The sequence below is a fragment of the Portunus trituberculatus genome, chromosome 14 (assembly GCF_017591435.1).
Source record: "Portunus trituberculatus isolate SZX2019 chromosome 14, ASM1759143v1, whole genome shotgun sequence".
NCBI classification, from domain to species: Eukaryota; Metazoa; Arthropoda; class Malacostraca; order Decapoda; family Portunidae; genus Portunus; species Portunus trituberculatus.
This window is the reverse complement of record NC_059268.1, coordinates 7,159,184-7,181,683: the sequence shown is the minus strand read 5'-3', so window position 1 is coordinate 7,181,683 and position 22,500 is coordinate 7,159,184. Positions and strand designations below refer to the sequence as shown.

Genomic DNA, 22,500 nt, shown 5'->3' with positions numbered 1-22,500 from the left:
CTACCGGGCAACCATAGTGAATTACACACACACACACACACACACCACTTTCCCCTCCAACACCCTCCAGCTGGGAGCTGGGTGTCAGTGGTTCCAGCTGGTGGGCTCCGAAAGATAAGGCAACACACACACACACACACACACACACACACACACACACACACACACACACACACACACACACACACACACACACACACACACACACACACAGTCTCAGTCCTATCCGAAGATCGCTCTATGTCCTATGAGCTCTGAGCTTGCTCCGTAATGGGGAAGGCTGGCTGGGTGACTACCGGGCGACCATAGTTAATTACACACACACACACACACACACACACAACACGGTCCGGTAGCTCAGTGGTTAGAGCGCTGGCTTCCCAAGCCAGAGGACTGGGGTTCGATTTCCCGGCCGGGTGGAGATATTTGGGTGTGTCTCCTTTCACGTGTAGCCCCTGTTCACCTAGCAGTGAGTAGGTACGGGATGTAAATCGAGGAGTTGTGACCTTGTTGTCCCGGTGTGTGGTGTGTGCCTGGTCTCAGGCCTATCTGAAGATCGGAAATAATGAGCTCTGAGCTCGTTCCGTAGGGTAACGTCTGGCTGTCTCGTCAGAGACTGCAGCAGATCAAACAGTGAATTACACGCTAAGTACCATGAAAGAAAATGACACACACACACACACACACGCTAAGTACCATGAAAGAAAATAACACACACACACACTCACACACACAGCCACCTTTCCCTCCAACACCCTCCAGCTGGGAGCTGGGTGTCAGTGGTTCCAGCTGGTGGGCTCCCTCATAACGAAAAATAAGGCAACACACACACACACACACACACACACACAGTCTCAGTCCTATCCGAAGATCGCTCTATGAGCTCTGAGCTTGCTCCGTAATGAGGAAGGCTGGCTGGGTGACTACCGGGCGACCATAGTGAATTACACACACACACACGCTAAGTACCATGAAAGAAAATGACACACACACACACACAGCCACCTTTCCCTCCAACACCCTCCAGCTGGGAGCTGGGTGTCAGTGGTTCCAGCTGGTGGGCTCCCTCATAACGAAACATAAGGCAACACACACACACACACACACACACACACACACACACACACACACACACACACACACACACACACACACACACACACACACACACACACACACACCACCCCCACCCTCGGGCCTGGAGCCAGGTATCGGCCTGGGTCAAGCCGGGGGTGGGGGGTCGGCCCTCCCTTGATGACGTCACATATTCGTTACGCAAATCATTTTGAAAATGAGGATTCCCAAAAAGGCAGCTGGACACGAATGTTATAAAATTCTGACTCGTTATCAATCGAAACTAACTTCTAAAATACAAAAACATTGCCGAGAAAAGGAATAATAAAAATAGCTCAAAAATATACTAAATAAAGTATTAGAACTTCGACTTGCTTAAACACAATTTCAAAGCCCACCAATTTCATTCAACTGAATCGATAACGTTTTTCAAAAATTATGACTATCATTTCGATATATCAAAACCTGGCAACTCGCCCTATTAGAAAAATAATATTTAAAAATGACGTTGTTTACAATATTAACAGGACTACATATCATTCTTAAAGTCCACATCTTTAACTTCTCAGGAGCCTTGCACACTTTTCTCATGATAAACCATCTTTTGAAAACACAAACACTTCGCTACAACCTCAAATAAAAAATCACAGATAGCGGAGGTAAAATTTTAGCGTATTTTGGCCCTCCCATTCAAGTCATAAACACCCTCTACATCACCGTACTTCACTCAACTCAAGCATGGTAGACACGTAAAACACTGCGAACTATCATTAGAAACCCTTAAAAGGCACTTGTGACTCGAAATAAATGAACTGAGACAAATATAAATAATAGTGGAAGTCGAGCATCTGGGACCGGCATTTTGGGCGGGAGCTGGTGATGACGTCACAGCCTGGGGCTCGTGACGTCATGGGTAGGCCCGCTTCTTCTCACTGAGCCTCCATAGCACACAAATCAGGTAATTGCGGATATATCTCAACAACTGACATGAAAGATTAGGCCTATGGGTCCACTTTGTGACCTGTCTGGCCTGTAATGAGTGAGAGATGAGGCAGATGATGGCTGAGAGAGAGGCGGCGGGTCAGGGATCGGTTTGTTTACGTTTTCAAGATTTGAATTATTTGGTTTTATAAGTATGTGCAGGTGTTAGTTCACTGATATGTTGTCCTGGAGGTTACCAACGTTAGGTTATGACATGGCACCACCGTGAAATGATGAGTTACACCAATATATTACTTACGTTAGCCAAAGACTGCTCGGCGGCGGCTGTCCGTGTCACTAGCAGGCACCCACACTCCACTGTCCACTTTGTGTCCTCAACCATGTTTAAATAGTTAACCTCTGATTACTGAGAGGCTACACACACAATATTCTCTTCGCTACTATAGATATCACTATTATCGGTATCTTCATCTCCACCACTCACTGTCCCTCACGGCCAGCGCCTTGTCCTGCCAAGTGCAGCGCGGCTCACGGACTGGTGGGCAAGTTCCGGCACCTTCCTCACACAACTGAGAGGCCCCGCGTTCGATTCCTAAGCGGGATGAGATAATTTGGGCTTGTCTGTAATATTCGTACACTTAATCTTATGTGTAGTAGTAGTAGTAGTAGTAGTAGTAGTAGTAGTAGCAGTAGTAGTAGTAGTAGTAGTAGTAGTAGTAGTAGTAGTAGTAGTAGTAGTAGTAGTAGTAGTAGTAGTAGTAGTAGTAGTAGTAGTAGCAGTAGTAGTAGTAGTAGTAGTAGTAGCAGTAGTAGTAGTAGTAGTAGTAGTAGTAGTAGTAGTAGTAGTAGCAGCAGCAGCAGCAGCAGTAGTAGTAGAAGTAGCAGTAATAGTAGTAGTAGTAGTAAAATGCAATGGTAAAATGCCGGCTAACTGCAGTGTTACTGCACCGCCAGACTGCCACCCGTCCCGGCCACCGATCCGCCATGTGGTGCCGACACATTATTCATTCTTAGCGGTAGGAAGCAGCAGAGTCCCGGCACAGACGCTAGACGGTACAAGCGTCAAGCGGTACCGGAAATGATGCCGGCACATTCAGTCGTACCAGTACAGACGCGTCTCGCCGAGCTACCGAGACCGCGCCGACGCGCCAGGGCAGCCAGTCGGTACCAGTGTGGAGCGGTACCGAGAGTGAGAATGACTCACTCTTACCCATCACCGCTCGCCTTGAACCACCTCCACGCTGTATACAATTTGCTCAGTACCGTTTCGGCTATTTACCGATACGGAAAATTTTACCGGTACAGTACCGTTAAGGCTGGTATCAGTATTACCGGTACTGGTACCGGAACTTGCCCACCACTAGCAGTTAGCCAGTTTCGCAGTTTCCGTTGGCAGCGTTAGCATCATATCAGCCAGCTGTCTCCCTGACACACACACACACACACAGGTTGTACTACGTCACAGCAGGCTGCGGCAAGGCGGGGCAGCTGCCTTCACACCTTGTGATGCCTAATAAAGACGGGTAGAGACGTTACCCACAATAAAAAAAAAAAAAAAAAACACACGAGAGAGAGAGAGATGGAGGGTGGGGGTGACGGACATGATCTCTCTCTCTCTCTCTCTCTCTCTCTCTCTCTCTCTCTCATCAATGGGGAGATTGGAAGGAAAGTGAAGGAGCGAAAAGGAGGCAACTCTATTGGTCGAAGTGGAATAAAACAGGGTCAAGTAATGTGACATGACCTTTAGGAAAAGGAGATGGAGGGAAGGGGGAAGTGAAAGAGAGAGAGAGAGGAGAGGGAAGGAGAGAGAGGAATGAGAGGGAAGTGGATGGAGGAGGGGTAAGGAGTTATAGGAAGAAGAGAGGAGGAGGAGTAAGGAGGTAGAGGCAGGGAGGGTGGAGACCCGTGACGCTGAGCCCCGCTATGATAAGCTTCTGGCATTCTATATCCATTATACTATTATTTTTCTCTATTTTAGTTATATCAAGAAAGAAATTATCTGCTAATGTCAACTATAAGTGCATGCACATAATTCACATTCTCATATTATAATAACATTGAAAGTCAAGTGAAACATGTCTCATGATATACGGCCTACCTTGTACAGAAGTTAAAAACCTCAGTCTAACTGCACAAAGAGATTAGTTTTCTTACACGATTCTCTGCCTTACGTTAAGTTAGGTTAGTGAAAAGTAATCATTTCGTACTCGGTTTACTCGGTTACACAGTGTAATCAGTACCGAAATACTCGGTTTGCAGAAAGTACTGGGTTCGCCCATCACTAAGAATTAGAAGCATGAGGATTAGGGGGGGAAGAGGAAAGCGTCAGAGGCAGCTCTAGCCAATGACAGTTGCTTTGATAGGAAAAAAGAGATGCCAGATGTCACTTTTGCTATGAAATATTGGTATAACAAAACGGCTTCTTCAATTTGGGAGCTAACTGTACATATATAACCATGATGGCTCTCTCTCTCTCTCTCTCTCTCTCTCTCTCTCTCTCTCTCTCTCTCTCTCTCTCTCTCTCTCTCTCTCTCTCTCTCTCTATGACTATCTTGCACTATTTAATACGTGTGCTATCCTTTTTCCGTGTGATCATTGTTTTTCTCTGTTGTCTTTTTTCCCAGTAATCATAACTTTTTGTCTTACTTTATGACATTTTTATTTGGTCATTTAGATGTTTTCACTTTTTATCAGTTGCATTAATACCACCAATTTTATCAACATCTTTTATTATTTACCTACTGGGATGCTTTCAACAGTTCTTTTTCTTAATCTTTATCATCTTAGTTATTCCTTAACATCACTACCATCTTTATAAACCATTTTCTTTGTCTAGGACCTCTGCTATAATATTTATCACCTCAGTGCTTAGTAACACTTACCAGTCTACATCATAATCATACAATAAAACTCCTACAATTTCTTTCCTAAGGACAGTCTCTTCTGGAGCTGCGGGAGGCGATGGAAGACATGATAGGATACCTGATGGAGACGCGGGGCTGCATGCAACACCTCCTCAGGCCAACACCTACGATGACCTTGTGGAGTTAAATGGCTGGGCAGTAGCAGAGGGTAAGCAAGTGAGCCAATTTAATGTTTTAGGTACTTTAATGTGCCATTGCCATCTTTTGTAAGGAGACTGCCAGTAGATCAGTCAGACAATTTGAGACTGTAAATTACATTGGAAGTGAGTGCAGGTTCAATTATTTAGCCCCAACTGTTCAAGGATGAGAGAATACAGATAAAGAAAACGGCATCTTACTCGTTCTTATTCATTCCAAGTGAAGTCAGTGCACAGAGCCCGAGTCTGTAGGAGGAGCTTATGATCAGCAGACACTGGCCGGAATCTCCCATGTTGAGCAATGGGAATTTATCACCTTTTATTTCCACACTAAACAAAATAGTACATAAAAGAAATGATGGTTTGAGTTACACAAAATACATTATAATTACTTAGATACATTACGTAAATCTATTACCAGTGGTATCTATGCTGAATAAACATAATATCGAAAGAAATAACAGTCATTTAAAAATAAATATTTTTAATTATTAATTGCATGCAAAGACACGTAAGTAAAATAGAAATAAATCATAAATAACTTAAGATATCTTTTAAGTGTACAGAGAGAGAGAGAGAGAGAGAGAGAGAGAGAGAGAGAGAGAGAGAGAGAGAGAGAGAGAGAGAGAGAGAGAGAGAGAGAGAGTTTCATACATAAAGTCGATGAGCAAGATGCAAATATGTAATTATTATAGTTGAGATAAATCTCTGTGAAGTAAAAATTTTATTATCAGGAAAAATTATCTTTCAGACCGTCTTTCACCTGCTTGCTATAGATTTTATTTCTTCTTTATCTATTTGCATATGTATGTACATTTACATAAGGAGTTGATCATTTCCATCCTTTATGTTATCCCCAAAAGCCAGCTTCCTACCTCTCACCTAAGTCTGCCGTAGTTGGAAAACACTGTATGATAATATAATAAACCATTCACTGGGCGCTACGACACGAACAGTACAGAGAACAGAAAATTCCACGTAGGTGCTAGCAGGGTGCCGTAGACTAGAGCATAGTGTGTTCATGAAGGTGTAGAGATTCCAGTGTGCAAGGTGTCTTCTTTTCTCCGTTTTGTAGCCAGTGTCAGACTCTGCCGGTGTAGTTTTCACATGGTTCGTACAAGCTGTTTCTGTCGTATTACTAGTGTCTGCCCTTGGCAACTGCTGCCCTGCTGATGTAGTTGTCACAAGATTCATACAAGCTGTTCTCTCTGGTGTGTGTCTCCCCGGCTGCTTGGGATCGCCACATCATAGAATCTGCGTATCACCAAAATGTGGTATTTAGATCGTACACCCCACTCTCTCTCTCTCTCTCTCTCTCTCTCTCTCTCTCTCTCTCTCTCTCTCTCTCTCTCTCCTATAATATTTACCTGATCGTGTTAAACGACGTCGTTGCATCTGACGAGCCACCAGCATCGCTACCACCACCACCACCACCACTCCCAACACTATTAATGAAGCAAGCACCTCTTCCGCTATGGATGATGAGGGAGGTGGAGGTGGTGTGGTGAGTGTTGAAGCCGTGGGTACGGTGCAGTTTTTTGGAGGAGGATTCTTGCAAGGGATCTCCGCTATGTCTCTTCTCGGCTTAAAGGGCAGTATGGAGCAAGAGTTGGACAGAATTGTAGTAGTAGTCCACCTAGAGGGACCATGAGCAGTTAAGGTGACACTTTTGAAAGCCGTGAAGTTGTCATGTATTTGACAATTCCAGATGCACTCTTTAGACATCACAAACAAATCCAGGGACATATTGGGTTTTAATTGGACTTTCACTATTATTTCATGCCATGAGTTGTATTTTAAACATTGATTGTCCATAGGAAACCACGTGTCCTGTCTGCAATGTTCCACTGGAAACTGATCGTTTATAACAATGCTCTCTACCATCAAGGAGACGCCTTTAAAACCATTCTCGAATTTCGCGTAGATTTTTTTTCGACCATTTCAGATATGTTTTCTTGCACGGTGAATATGTCAGTGATATTGTCTTCCTCCACAATAAAATCAGCAGATGAGCAGTCTTCGTCGTTGGCCAGAGTGGTTCCGAGGAGGCCCCTATGTGCCGGCGTGAGACCCAGAGGGATGGCGACTGTCAAAAGGACATGCACAGGAAACCGCGTCATATCGAGGGAGATAGGATGTGTACCAGAGGAGCTCACGAAGTGAACTGGTGCTGCTTCCACATCATGTGTTTGAGTTTCGGGCGAGGCGAGACAAATGTGTGGCAACTGTTCAGCTAACTCCTAGAGGTTGTGGCCTCGTTGTCCCGATGTGTTGTGTTGGTTTATGTGAGTGGTTTTAGTTTTACCTGAGGATCGGTCTGTACGACCTCGGCTGAGTCTTCCCATAAGGAAATGGCTAGCCGGGTGATCAATAGACAACCGTGGTGAATGCACACACACACACACACACACACACACACACACACACACACACACACACACTACGTCAAGTACATCTGTCAAGATATAAAACAGATATTCTATTCACCAGGTGTTTAAGATTCTGTTGAGATGATCATCTGACTTTAATCGTATTTCACTTTAAACAAAATTTCCAGATTGAAAACCTCACTTCATTGATTCATATGAACATTCTATATAAAAATTTTCCTTCTACTTTTCTTGGTTATAAAATTTTGTAATTGGGAGGAAAAATATATCCAAAATTTTCGTTTATCTTTTCCTTTTCGGAACCAATATGCCTTATATACTGTGTGTGTAATTCACTGTTTGATCTGCTGCAGTCTCTGACGAGACAGCCAGACGTTACCCTACGGAACGAGCTCAGAGCTCATTATTTCCGATCTTCGGATAGGCCTGAGACCAGGCACACACCACACACCGGGACAACAAGGTCACAACTCCTCGATTTACATCCCGTACCTACTCACTGCTAGGTGAACAGGGGCTACACGTGAAAGGAGACACACCCAAATATCTCCACCCGGCCGGGGAATCGAACCCCGGTCATCTGGCTTGTGAAGCCAGCGCTCTAACCACTGAGCTACCGTGTGTGTGTGTGTATGTGTGTGTGTGTGTGTGTGTGTGAGGACTGAGGAGCAGGACCCTGCGCTATGAACGCTCTTCTGTGGTGGTGGTGGTGGTGGTGGAGAAGGTGGTGAGAGAAACGCATGCGGGGCAGCGAGGGTTGGTGGGGTGGGGGTGTGGAGCGGCAGGTGGAGCGTGTCGCGGGTCGGCTCAGCACGTGGCCAGTGGGGCTGGAGACAGGCTGTTGTGCGGAGACGTGCCCAAGGGCGGAACGAAAAGACGACTCTCGTTCATTAAATGTTTGATACCGCGTTAACCTGCCACACTCTACTCTCGTGCCTCAAAGTGTGGCGAGACCAAGAGCCGCAGGCTGGAGTGGATGCTGGCGATGTGCTGGGACGGGCTTTAGGAACCTTGCACGTGAGCAGTGTAACTCAAATAATCTTGAAAAAAAAAAAAAATCTTCAAAGTGTCGGCATTTCGTTCCATGAGCCCTTATATCACGGCCCTCTGGTCTCCACGTGGCGCTTCATGACGCTAGCGGGAAATGGTCGTATCATTTCATTCTGATAGTGATTTAATAGAGGCGTTGGACATTCCAACAGAAATTTATTAATGCATAGTCTGAAACTAGAAAAATAGTAAATCCTTTAGGATCTATTGGTACAAGAGTGAACTAAAAATATCAATAACTATCGTACATTATTGCTGAGAAATAACAGAAAGGTTCACAATTACAACGGACGTGAACTTTGGCACGGTAGAGAAAGAAGGGAGGGAGAAGACTGACTGATTAACCCTGGTGTATGGCAGGGTGATGAAGGCTGCGTGCCGTCCCCATGTTGTCTCTATTTCTCTCAGTGACCCTGGTGGTCTTCCAGGGCCACGCCGCTACCAACCACGTGACTCCTTGCACACTGGAGGCTGCCTGTTCCGCCCAACGCTCACATCCCACGCCCACATCTTGGTACACGAGTAAGTGTTGTTTAACACTACTGTGGTAGATCAGGCGTTGCTGTGCCCGTTTTATTCCTGTTCATTGTCTTTGTTATTTTAGTGGTATTTGTGGAACTTGTAGTATTTTGCAGAATTGCACCGTAAGTCTTCAAAGATCACCGAAGAGGTTTGTTTCTCAGAGACTTCGTGATGCAATGTGAAGCTTTCAAGTTTGTTGTTAAGCATAAGTTTGTCCTGAGAGAGAGAGAGAGAGAGAGAGAGAGAGAGAGAGAGAGAGAGAGGTTTTCATTACTTTCACTTTCTCCATGCGTTCTTTGAATCAGATTATTATTACTATTATTATTTTCATTATTATTATTATTATTATTATTACTATTATTATTATTATTATTATTATTATTATTATTATTATTATTATTATTATTATTATTATTATTATTATTATTATTATTATTATTATTATTATTATTATTATTATTATTATTATTATTATTATTATTATTATTATTATTATTATTATTATTATTATTATTATTATTATTATTATTATTATTATCATTATTATTATTATTATTATTATTATTATTATTATTATTATTATTATTATTATTATTATTATTATTATTATTATTGTTATTATCATTATTTTGGTTTTGTTACAGGTAGGCTCTCGAACAGTACTCGTTGAATCATGTTTAATCTCTAACCTCATCACTGAAAATACAATCAGATATACAAATATAGCACTTATGATAGTCTAAATAATTGTTTTTTATGCAAAATAATGCAATGGAGGAGGTGGCGGTTGGTTGGTGGGAGTAACTAACGGTAGTGGTGGTAGTAGTAGTAGTGGTAGTAGTAGTAGTAGTGGTGGTGGTATAGCCTGTCTACTCTAAAGCGATTTAAAATACATCGTTGCTTATTGATCACGTAATTGATTTGATGTGAATAATACTTGTTTTTTGTTGATCAATGCAATTATTACAAGGAGAGGTCACAGTTTTCCTCAAGATCTGACAACCACGCATTCTCTGGGACACCATTCAAATTGAGACCCAGGAGCCACTTTAGAGTAGACAGACTACACTACTGGTGGAGGTGGTAGGGATGGTACGTAGTTCATTCGCCCGGTCATAAAAATGTGGAAATAATCTCCCCGACAACCTTATGTTGAAAAAAGACCCTCATTAATTATACTTTCAAATATCGCGGTATTTCAGGTTATCCCTCTTCCCTTACGACAAGTTGTGCTGGTTTTGCATTGCTATGATTCACTTACCCAGTATATCCAACCTAACTGAGAGGAAGATGATGTTATACGGTAGGTTTGGTTAATGTGTGTGTGTGTGTGTGTGTGTGTGTGTGTGTGTGTGTGTGTGTGTGTGTGTGTGTGTGTGTGTGTGTGATAATAATAACAACAACATGCAACAGCAACGACAACATTTCTTCCCGTTATCTTTTCCTCTCCCTTACTCTTTCCTTGTTTATTTTCCTCCTATCGTTCCCTCTCTCCCCACAAACTCCTGCTTCTCATTCCTTCCTTCAACAAGCAGAAATCCTCCTTCCATTGCGAATAAATTTCCTCTTCCAATTTTTTCTCATCGTCCATCTTTCACTTCCTCTTCAGTCTAAATCTTTCCTTTCCTTCTCCTCTCTCTCTCTCTCTCTCTCTCTCTCTCTCTCTCTCTCTCTCTCTCTCTCTCAGCCTCCACTATGCTATTTTTTTTAATGCTTCTTCAAGAGGGCAAATATCACCAGGACTCATCTTTCCTTCAGTATAAACCTTTCCGTTATTCTTCCTCCTCACTCTTCCATGTTGATAATACTCCTTTCCTTGCTTCCTCTCCTTCCAGTTCTTTTGCTTTCGGCCTCCATTATTCTCTCTTTCTCTCATTTCGTTGGATTTTTCTTACAAGGGGACAAAGAATCATGACTTACCATTGCTCAAAGGCCTGTACCTCTTAACGTGAGTGCCTCTTCTTTTGCTTTCATGCTAATAGATGGCCGGTAAGTTCTTCCGCTGCTCAAGTTTCACGCGTATAATTTTACTGGTATTTTCACCGTAATTGCTCTTCTGATCCTGCTAACTGTATGCCTCCCCTTCTCCAGCATCCTCTACATTCTTTCATTTCTATTCTGTCTACCTCCTAATGCAAGAGTTAACCAGTATTCTCGATCATTCATCCCTTTCTGTGGGAAACTGGAATTCCCCGACTTTTTTTGTATTTCCATCTTATGGCTGAACTATTTAAAAAGAAAGATGCTGCAAGACCCTTGTTTTTTTTTTTTTTTCAGATTTGGATGATTCTGAGCGGGCTTTTTCTCGATTTTTTTTTTTTTTTGTCCTTGGCCATTGACATCTCTATATTAAGAAAAAGATACATATAGATCTCAGTAATGTTGCTTGCAGTGCATTACACCCACGAGTGTCTCGGTACATGCGACGAAGAGCAAACAAAGATATAAGCAAAGAAGTTTATGGACGGGAACCTTTTTACTCTACTGCTGATTAAGAGGTTGAAACGTACCCATATAAATGTTGACTGTTATGACACTGCTTCGAGACACGCTTCATACGGTCGTTTGTGTGCGGGGCGAGGTGATAGGTGAGAGAGAGAGAGAGAGAGAGAGTGGAACGATGCGTGTTTTGGGGTCCGAGGGGTCTCCAAGCGCACGGATTCGAGTCCTGTTCACGGTCCGAGTGTAGGTTGGGCCTCCTCACTCGGGGCAACGGTTTCCTAGCGGGTGGGCTTTGAGATAGGAGGTACCCCAAAAAGTATCCCCTTTAGCCCATAAATTCCCGTGAAAGCCACATGGTATAAATGAAAAAAAAAAAAAAAAACACTCAAACATGTATAGATCGTTCAATGAATTTATAGTTGTAGGGATAGATAAATAGATAGATACATAAAGAGGCAGGACACTTTGAGAGAAGGTAGTACATACATATATTAGGCCATCAGCGTTACATGGAATTCATCAAAGCACGAAAAAGTAACATGAATAATTGAGAACGGAATGCTGAAGCAGATGAATAAATAGATGAAAGCAGCTCTCTCTCTCTCTCTCTCTCTCTCTCTCTCTCTCTCTCTCTCTCTCTCTCTTTCTTCTTCTTCTTCTTCTTCTTCTTCTTCTTCTTCTTCTTCTTCTTCTTCTTCTTCTTCTTCTTCTTCTTCTTCTTCTTCTTCTTCTTCTTCTTCTTCTTCTTCATCATCATCATCATCATCATCATCATCATATTCTTCTTTTTCTTCAATACTTTCTTTCCTCACTGACTCACTCTTCCCTTTATTTACCTTCCATTTCGGCGTTATTTTTCAGCCTCCCTTCTCGTTTTCCTCTTACTTTCCTCCTCTTTCCCTTCTCACACTACCGCCTTCTTTTCGTCTTCCTTTTGTTGTCATTCTCTCCTTTCCTCTCTTCTCTTCTTCAAACTCCCTTCCTCCTTCCTTACTTTCTTTCAATTTATCTCTACATGAGCACTTTCTTTTCTCACTTTCATTCTCTTCATTTAGTTGTGTCCTTCCTTAACCCCTTCAGTACCGTGATACGTCTTCAAATTTACTCTGCTTACTATTTGGTGATTTTATACAGCTTCAGAAACTCATGTGGGGATTGAAATAGGGAGGACTCTGGACCTTTAATCTTCTGATCTCCATAAACCCTTCCTAATGTAAATAAAGACGTCTTATTACATCTAAAATCCATGGTAAAAATGCCTCCCAGTACTGAAGGGGTTAAATCCTACTATCTTAATTCCTTATGTTCTTGCCTTTTTTTTTTCTTATTTCCTGCTTCCTTTCTTATCTCTCTCTTCCTTTCTTCCTTCTCTCTTCCTTTTTCCAAATGTGTTTTGCTTATCTTCTTTATCCTGCATTCTGCTTCCCCTTCTCTCTCTCTCTCTCTCTCTCTCTCTCTCTCTCTCTCTCTCTCTCTCTCTCTCTCTCTCTCTCTCTCTCTCTCTCTCTCTCTCTCTACTGTGCCTTACTGAGAATGTATGACGAAGAATTTGTAGATTTCAGAGAGAGAGAGAGAGAGAGAGAGAGAGAGAGAGAGAGAGAGAGAGAGAGAGAGAGAGAGAGAGAGAGAGAGAGAGAGAGAATTCTTAATGTAAGTGAGAAAAATGTCAGAAAAGATATTAGCATAAAAGTGTCATAAAGGAGATGAGACGTGTATGTGGAATACGAGAAGGAAGAGGAGGAGGAGGAAGAGGAAGAGGAGGAGGAGGAGGAGGAGGAGGAGGAGGAGGAGGAGGAGGAGGAGGAGGAGGAGGAGGAGGAGGAGGAGGACAAAGAAAACGACGAAGAATATTATGTATTTTAGGAGAAAGAAAAGAAGAAAAAGATATGTAGAAAAGATGCAGGGAAATCAGAACAGAGAGAGAGAGAGAGAGAGAGAGAGAGAGAGAGAGAGAGAGAGAGAGAGAGAGAGAGAGAGAGAGAGTTGTGCTTCCTGAACGTGGTGAAAAAAGCCCACAAATGCTTTCTGAGGCTGCTCCGGAAGTTCGTTTCAAGCGGCTAGAAATAAAAACTTCCCATGAGACCAAGTCAAGAAATATCCGGAAGAGGAGGAGGAGGAGTGTAGTGTGTTGTTGCAAGTTGATTTTGTTTTGACTTCCTGTGTGTGTGTGTGTGTGTGTGTAATTCACTGTTTGATCTGCTGCAGTCTCTGACGAGACAGCCAGACGTTACCCTACGGAACGAGCTCAGAGCTCATTGTTTCCGATCTTCGGATAGGCCTGAGACCAGGCACACACCACACACCGGGACAACAAGGTCACAACTCCTCGATTTACATCCCGTACCTACTCACTGCTAGGTGAACAGGGACTACACGTGAAAGGAAACACACCCAAATATCTCCACCCGGCCGGGGAATCGAACCCCGGTCATCTGGCTTGTGAAGCCAGCGCTCTAACCACTGAGCTACCGGGCCGTGTGTGTGTGTGTGTGTGTGTGTGTGTGTGTGTGTGTGTTTCTCCTGTTACAGAGAGAGAGAGAGAGAGAGAGAGAGAGAGAGAGAGAGAGAGAGAGAGAGAGAGAGAGAGAGAGACTTGTATCTTTTTCTTACCGTCAAACTTAAGGCACTGGCGGCGGTGGTGGTGATTGAGCCAGAATCCAAAGGAATCCTGAAGTTTCTCGAGTCGTTTGCGTTATTGAATCCTCTAATAAGTCTAGCTATTAGATCTATGCAGTGGCTTTTGTATAGATCGCTTTGATCTCTCACCAAGACTATTTTCCAAGGTCACAGAGATGAGTGCCAGAGTTCTAAAGGGCGTTTATTCTATCAATAGTGTAAAATAATTGCTATTCCGTCACAAAAGGTATAGAGAAAAAATCTTCATAAAGCCAAGTCACTTCATCTTTTCGGAAAATGATGGGAGGTGACTGGTGTAGGAAGGAAAGGATGCAGTGGAGTTGTGTCAGGAGAGAGCGGTGGAAGTGGAGGATGTGTGGTGAGATAGTTAGTATGTAGATGGGGAAATCAGTGTGTTTTGGGAACGTAGGGAGTGTTTCGTAGGGAAGTGGTAAGCTAGGGTTGAGTTAGGATTGGGAGGAGCAAGTCTGGGTGGGAACACCTGCATTGCTGGACACAAAAATACGTGTTTCCTGAGCGTGATGACTGAGGCTTTGTCATCATCATTACCGCCACACAAGCGCTCACGGTAACTTATGGCCATCATTTTTCACGTTCCAAGAAGCATTATTAGTATTCACCGCTGCTTGGGACGTGAGCTTTGTGGCGTCACCAGGGAAGGCATGACCGCTCGTCCTCCCGTGTCCTGAGGTGGGTTTTACCAAGGTTAAAAAAGACCCTGAGTTTTACAAGCTTTCTGGCGTCTGATCATAACTACAGGCTCTCGTGAACGCTATCGTTGTTCACAGAGCTGTTTTTTTTTATGATTGTAGTGATGCTCTTAAGGATTCTGTGTAAGATTCCTAGTAATCATCTACGTGGCCTTTGTAAATAGTTGTTATGATGTTATGATGGAAGCGAGTGTCGAAGTCATTATATCTTTTGACAGTTGACTCTGGTGCTCTGTAGGAAGGAAAACTATGACTGTAGATTACTTTTTGGATATTTGTGGAAAGGAAAAAAAGAAAAAAAAAAGACTAGTATCCGTAGGTGTTGCTAGAGATAAAAGGATATCTTACTCCGATTTTTACTCTTGTCTTATTTATTGATTCAACTTTTCATTTTCTCTTAATGGTATTTACTGCCAAGATGATAATAATGAGGTTGATAATGATAATAACTCTACTACTACTACTACTACTACTACTACTACTGATGGTGATGATGATGATGATGATGATGATGATGACAGTAAAACTACAACACTAATAAAAATTTCTTTATTGGTGATAACGATAACGATAATAATAATAGTTAATAATGACAATAATAATAATAATGATAATAATAACTGATAATAAAACAGTAGTAGTAGTAGTAGTAGTAGTGGCAGTAGTAGTAGTAGTAGTAGTAGTAGTAGTAGTAGTAGTAGTAGTAGTAGTAGTAGTAGTAGTAGTAGTAGTAGTAGTAGTAGTAGTAGTAGTAGTAGTAGTAGTAGTAGTAGTAGTAATAATAGTAATGGATAAACTAACTCTTCAAAGGTTCAGCTCAGCCTTTCCTTAGTGCCCTCAGCGAGAAAGAAAAACACACAGCTGCGGTTGAAATAAAAATGAGCAATTTACTTTGAACTTTAATGAACTTTGTTGACCTGCTGTTGCTGCTGTTGTTCCTTCTGCTGCTACTGCTGCTGTAAGGCACGTTTGATTTTATTTTTCTATTTTCATCAGTTTATTTTTTCCCCCGTTTCATTTCTCTTCTATTTCCTGAAAGACATAATCACAGTTTTTTTTATTCCTTTCTTTCAACTTTGTATTCTTTTTCTTTTCACTGTTTTAGGATTACTTCTTTTTTTCTTATAATCCTCGTATGTGACACACACACACACACACACACACACACACACACACACACACACAGCCACTGGTGTTACTGTTAGATCTAAACGTGTGTGTGTGTGTGTGTGTGTGTGTGTGTGTGTAATTCACTGTTTGATCTGCTGCAGTCTCTGACGAGACAGCCAGACGTTACCCTACGGAACGAGCTCAGAGCTCATTATTGCCGATCTTCGGATAGGCCTGAGACCAGGCACACACCACACACCGGGACAACAAGGTCACAACTCCTCTATTTACATCCCGTACCTACTCACTGCTAGGTGAACAGGGGCTACACGTGAAAGGAGACACACCCAAATATCTCCACCCGGCCGGGGAATCGAACCCCGGTCATCTGGCTTGTGAAGCCAGCGCTTCACGGCGCTACCGGGCCGTGTGTGTGTGTGTGTGTGTGTGTGTGTGTGTTGAGTGGAGTTGTGGGTTGGGAGGGGAGCACCGATGAAGACAAGAGAAACAGACACAGACATAAAGACCTTTGCTTCACTGACATTGATCTCAGCTCAGTGTCATCCGCTGCTCGTCTTATCCACGTTATCTGTCCTAGACATACGTGACATTTCGGAACCTGGGACTCGTTGCCACAGCTCCTTTCCGCCGCTGTTGACCTTTTACCCATCCTGTCCTCCATCACCTCGAAGAAGAAGGTTATTCGAGTCAAGGATCAATGATGACCAGTTTGTATTGCAGCAACTTTTTACCTTTTTCTTTCTCTTTTTTTGCACCTCCTTGATTTTTGTCTCGTAATTTTTGTTGATGGGTCGCTAATGGACTGAAGAGAGGATGTGTTCAGTGATAAGATACGAGCAAGATAACTTTTACTCTCTGTTTCTTTCTCTCTTCTTCTAAACTCACCACTTCTTTTTCGTTTTACTTTCTACCTTTCATATCTTTTTCAGATCTTTACGATGACAATCCATGCCTCTTTTTGTTTCGTGTTACTTATTTCATGAAGAATATAGAGACTTAGAAAGGGGAAAGGAAGAGAAACTACTGAATATAGTTTTAGTGAAGGCTGATTCCCAATTTAGAAGCAAAAGTAGGCGTGAAATACTTTTTTTTTTTTTTAAACTATCACTTAAATCATGAACCATTGAAAACCCTTAGATTCTGTATCAGAGCCTGTCGACCCTTTCACTGATACTTGACATGTCTTTAACCAGATAACCACTCTGAGATATTTCTTATTCTACAGCCATTTTCTGTAATTTCCCTTTGCTCACTGATTCACTCTTCCCTTTTTTACTTTCCCATTTTAGCGTTATTTTTTCAGCTTCACTTCTCGTTTTCCTCTTTCCAACTTCCCTTATCGTTTTCCTCTTACCCTTCTCCACTATCCCACTATCTCACACCACTCCCTTCTTTTTTGTTCTTTGTAAGCCCTCTTCTTTCTCGTACACTTCAAGCGTTGTGTTTGTCGTCGTGAATTGTTGTACATCGCATGGAAATGTATACCTCAGATAAGACGCAGAAATGTTTGAGAACGAGGCTGTTGAAATGTAAGTTTGAGCTAAGGTGATGCGGAGCTCTAAAGGATTCAGTCTGTCTTATTCACAGCTGGTCACTTTCTCCTCCGGTCCATTAAACGCTTGTAATCTGTGTGGCTCAGTGAGGTCATCGTCTGTTAAGTGTTGCAAATGCACGGGATAATCTGTCGTGATTGCGACATGCTAAATTCTACTTGATACATTTACGTGTGTGAAGTATTCGTGACCTCACTATTAGCACGACGTAAATGATGATGATGATGATGACTAAATAGTGGTGGTGATCTTGAGTCTGTTTGAAGAATGGCAAGAATGGTTTAACCCATGCAGTACTTTGACGCATTTTTACCTTGCTTTTTGGATATGATTAGACGATTTTGCATTAGGAAGGGTCTATGCAGTTCAAAAGAATAATGGCTAGAATCTTTACTATTCTAATTCCAACATATGTTTTTGAAGCTGTATAAAATCATAAGAACATAAGAACATAAGTAAGGAGGGAAGCTGCAAGAGGCCGCCAGGCCTATACGAGGCAGTGTGCTTAATCTACCTAATTCCATCTATCTTCCCCATCCATGAATTTATCTAACCTTCTTTTAAAGCTGCCTATTGACTCAGCCCTGACTACATGCCCTCTGAGACTGTTCCACTCATCAACCACTCTGTTTGAAAACCAGTTTCTTACCATTTCTTTCCTAAACCTGAATTTTTCAAGTTTAAACCCATTATTTCTGGTTCTGTCCCCGCTACTGATCCTAAGAACTACATTCATGTCCCCTCTGTTAAAACCCTTATACCACTTAAATACTTCTATCAAGTCTCCTCTTAACCTACGTCTCTCTAAGGAATGCAGGCTAAGATTTTTCAGTCTCTCTTCATAGCGAATATCCCTCATTCCCTGTATCTTTTTAGTCATCCTCCTTTGCACTGACTCCAACAGAGCTATGTCCTTCCTCATCAAATAGCAACCGGAATGAATATCAAAACGATATTGAAGAGATTAAGAATAGTACTATGTTTATTGGATCTTGTTCTCATACGTGTGTTTTCCCCATTGGTGACTCAGGATCATTGTTAAGCCATTATTAGAATCAATCGTACATTCTTGACGCCCCTAATGACAACAGCCAGTAGAAGAAGCGCGTGGTTGAGAGAGGACGCCAAAACGTTTACAAAATGTGGCCCGCTGTTCCGAGACTAGGACTCCAACACGCCTCGGTGCAGGGACGAAGGACGCCAGTGACTCGTTGCACATTCAATCAAGCGCTATTCATTGGTCTGCCAGAGTTTCCCAGACAGGAGGGTGGCGGCAGCGTATAAGTCAGGACTCTGGAACCACCGGAGCCTCTGGAACTCAATTTGCCTTCTCCATTGAAACTCTTCTGCTACTTTTTTTCTTTTTTCTTTTACTTTTTTTTTAGTTGGGTGTTGGACCAATGGTTAAATGGTCGTTTTTTTATTAGTTCACTATTTTCTTGCTATAATTTTTGTTCTAACTAGTCATTGAAAAAGGAAAAATTGACGTGTTGCAGCTGTTTTGAGTTCAATGTTTTACAGTATATTGCCGGGATGTGTTGTTAAAGTTTATCCTTCAATGTTTTGGGCGCTGTAGTAGTCGCCTTCCCAAGCACTGAACACTGCTGAGTTTGAAAAGTGTCTAGCACAAGATGACAGTGAACTATGAATCGTAGGAAGAGAGGATGTACGGTACTACTGAATCTGTTCCTCCCTCCCCCATTCTTTCTAGTCACTAAGAAGACTTGAAAACTATGTAAGTGTTGAGGATGGTGAACACAATGAAAGAGGAGTAATTTTATGAGTTTGATGAATTAAGAAATATAACCACACTCACACACACACACACACACACACACACACACACACACACACACACACACACACACACACACACACACACACACACACACACACACACACACACACACACACAGCATAGAGATAGATAGATAAATATATAGATAGATAGATAGATAGATACATAGATAGATAGATAGATAGATAGATAGATAGATAGATAGAGAGAGAGAGAGAGAGAGAGAGAGAGAGAGAGAGAGAGAGAGAGAGAGAGAGAAAGAGTGTGACGTTCAGCAAAAGTCGGTGAGTTAAATAATCGAATCATCTGTCAGCGTTATCGGGTGGACAGAGAGCTCCCGTGCACCTTCCCCTCTGCCCCTCTCCTCACACACACACACACACACACACACACACACACACACACACACACACACATCCCCCTTCATTTTCCCCCCTACGCGTCTGTCAAACCATTACATCACTTCTAAAGTCGCGTTGGTGTGTAGAACAATAAGTCGAGTGGCGGTGTTTGTTAGTCCTATGTGTGTGCGCTGAGGTGTTCTTGTGGCCTGTTTTTCACGCCATCAGTTCTCCCGATCCTACAAAGGGCAACACAGCAACACTTTCTCCGTTATACAATTTCAACCACACGTAGACGAAGAGAGATTCATACAAGGAGAAGGAGATGGAGAGGATAATGATGCGGAAGACGAAGGGGAGGAAGGAAGAGAAGGGCAAGAGCGAGAGGCTGCTGTGAGGTGAACGAGAAGGGTGACGTGGAGAGGTGAGGGGATAGGAATGGAGGGAGAACGGAAGGGAAGGAGGGAGATTATGAAAAGGAAAGAAGAGAGAGAGGTTAGACAGAGAAAGAGAGGGAGATCATGAAGGGATGGGAGAGAATCAGGTAAGGAGAGGTAAAGGAGGTGAGGAAAGACTGGACGAATGGTGAAGGAGAGTAAAGCCAATGGAAAGGAGGTCGTGATGGGAGAGTTTTTGGCATTTAGGAGGTTGTGGCACACGTCGCTCTGTGGCCGAAGTGGAGCAATGTGATGACGCGCTTTTCTTACGGGCAAAGGAGACCGTGCAAAGAATTATAACTAAAAGAAATATAAATGAAATTAGTTAATTGCCACTCCCTAAACAGAAAAGGAAGTAAAAAAAAGTAGTAGAAAACAAAAGGATTGCAGTTAGGTCAGGTAATTTGGCCACTGAAACGTCTTGGTCCAGGTAATAGCAAGATGGAAAAACAGAATCAGAAAGAGTTACAGAGTTTACCGTTAAAAATAATTGGAATGCTTGCTTTAGTGTCCAACCTGCCCGGAGCCACTTGTTTTCTCTTCCTAATTTTCTTCCCTTCCTTCTGTATTGTTTTCTTTCCTTCTTTCTCTTTATAGTTTATATTGTTTACTGTATTCATATTGCAATGCAGGGCTTTCTGTAAATCCTTCAGAGTTCAGTGTGGAATGTCGAGTAACTTATGGACGTGTGAGATGGAAAGGCAACACTTGAATTGATGTTTGTGTGCCAGGCAAGGAAGCTGCAGAGCTACTGAATTACCGTATCATGGATAACAAATTAATACGAACTTTTTGATTGCTATATTCACAACTAAGTTTACCTGAACCTGGAACTTCTTTTAGACCAGCACAACTCCCTCCTGTATCGCGAGCCAAAGCGCAAGTGCAGCCCAAACATAGTACGTACTGATTCTTACAGGAGGTTAACCCCTTCAGTACCAGGACGTTTTTCCATATTCATTCTGGTTACTTTATGGTGATTTTATGCAGCTCCAGAAACTCATGTGGGGATTAGAATAGTGAAGACTGTGGCCATTAATCTTCTGACCTCCATACAACTTTCCTAATGTCAATAAAACCGTCTAATCATACGCAAATCTCAAGATAAAAATGCGTCCCAATACTGAAGGGGTTAAGGAAGTGTTAGGAGGCGTTTGAGTTACGAGTCTGTTCTGAAACAGTTCATCGCGACATCTCCACTATTTTCAAAAGGCTCTAGTTGAATTAACGTGAATTTTTAGGTGTGTTTATACGGTTCTGGTGGCAGATTAACAATATTTTTACATTAAAACAGGAGAAACACCCTTGAGAACCTGGATATCCATCTCTTTTGCTTTTGAAAATAATCGTGATGAAGCAACAAAGCGTTTAACTATACAAACCAAACTCTCATGGTAGAAGACTATTGAATGTACAAAAGCACTGATTCAGACGCAACCAGAAGCGAAAAAATTTCCTATAAAGTTAAGCAGTTCTGTTGAAGCTGCGAGAGGCGGGTGGGCAGTGCGGAGGACGGCATCCAAGCACAAACAGCGGCGGCGGGAGATGAGATGCAAAGAGGACATCAGGAGATCAGGACTTCGTGTGCCGCTATCGAGTTCTGAGTAGCTGCTTCTTGTGGGGAGGGAAGAAAATAGGGGAAACTATGCAGAGAGAGAGAGAGAGAGAGAGAGAGAGAGAGAGAGAGAGAGAGAGAGAGAGAGAGAGAGAGAGAGAGAGAGAGAGAGAGAGAGAGAGAGAGAGAGAGAGAGAGAGAGAGAGAGAGAGAGAGAATCTTCAGTTCATTCATACGAGTGTGTGTGTGTGTGTGTGTGTGTGTGTGTGTGTGTGTGTAATTCACCACGGTCGTCTGCTGGTCACCCAGCCAGTCTTTCCCGTTACGGAGAGAGCTCAGAGCTCATAGACCGATCTTCGGGTAGGACGGAGACCACAACACACTCCACACACCGGGAAAGCGAGGCCACAACCCCTCGAGTTACATCCCGTACCTATTTACTGCTAGGTGAACAGAGGCTACACCGCTTTCCGGGACTCGAACTCGGACACTCTCGATTGTGAGTCGAGCGTGCTAACCACTACACTACGTGTGTGTGTGTGTGTGTGTGTGTGTGTGTGTGTGTGTGTGTGTGTGTGTGTGTGTGTGTGTGTTTATGTGTGTATGTGTGTGTGTGCGTATTCGTTCCAGTATGCCATAAGAGAGCCATCTCTCTTCACATTCAGACGTGCAATATATATGTAAAGTAAACTACAGCATTTCACATCCTTACGGAGCGGCATCACGGCGTTGTACACTCCCATCACCGCCTCCCCTGACACTGCCACTCCAGCCTTTCCGCCTCACACTCATCGTCTCTCACCTCCAACCTTTCACGGTAACATTTTTCCCCTCCCGACCATACTTTTTAGATTCTT

The 22,500-nt window shown here is 42.7% G+C and overlaps 2 protein-coding genes and 1 non-coding gene across 8 annotated transcripts in view; 2 read left to right on the top strand and 1 right to left on the bottom strand.

Annotated features, from left to right (window-relative positions):
• Positions 1–343: 343 nt before the first annotated feature.
• On the top strand, positions 344–420 carry Trnag-ccc. Its single transcript has one exon. It is a non-coding gene; the product is annotated as a tRNA-Gly (tRNA).
• A 4,685-nt stretch (positions 421–5,105) lies between these two features.
• LOC123503745 lies at positions 5,106–7,271 on the bottom strand. The gene is made up of 2 exons (XM_045253740.1): positions 6,445–7,271; positions 5,106–6,331 (listed from the first exon to the last, which is right to left on the bottom strand). Exons 1-2 carry the CDS (start codon positions 6,959–6,961, stop codon positions 6,216–6,218), a joined length of 633 nt encoding a protein of 210 aa, XP_045109675.1. The 5' UTR covers positions 6,962–7,271; the 3' UTR covers positions 5,106–6,215.
• A 1,549-nt stretch (positions 7,272–8,820) lies between these two features.
• LOC123503592 (DE-cadherin-like) overlaps positions 8,821–22,500 on the top strand; it is a 142,183-nt gene continuing 128,503 nt past the window's right edge. For 2 of the 6 annotated variants that reach the window (XM_045253490.1, XM_045253489.1), the window contains exon 1: positions 8,832–9,039. In XM_045253490.1, the coding sequence (XP_045109425.1) occupies positions 8,904–9,039 (136 nt within the window). In that variant the 5' untranslated portion in view covers positions 8,832–8,903. Of the gene's footprint in view, positions 9,040–22,500 lie in introns of all 6 variants that reach the window. The other 4 variants (XM_045253492.1, XM_045253488.1, XM_045253487.1 and 1 more) reach the window with 4 other exon arrangements.

Excerpts from the sequence above, each read along its gene's own strand:
- LOC123503745 (XM_045253740.1), bottom strand. The coding sequence starts at position 6,961 with ATGGTAGAGAGCATTGTTATAAACGATCAGTTTCCAGTGGAACATTGC. Across the intron at positions 6,332-6,444 it reads ACGTCGTTTAACACGATCAG|ATTCTATGATGTGGCGATCC; the intron begins GTAAATATTATA and ends GGTGATACGCAG.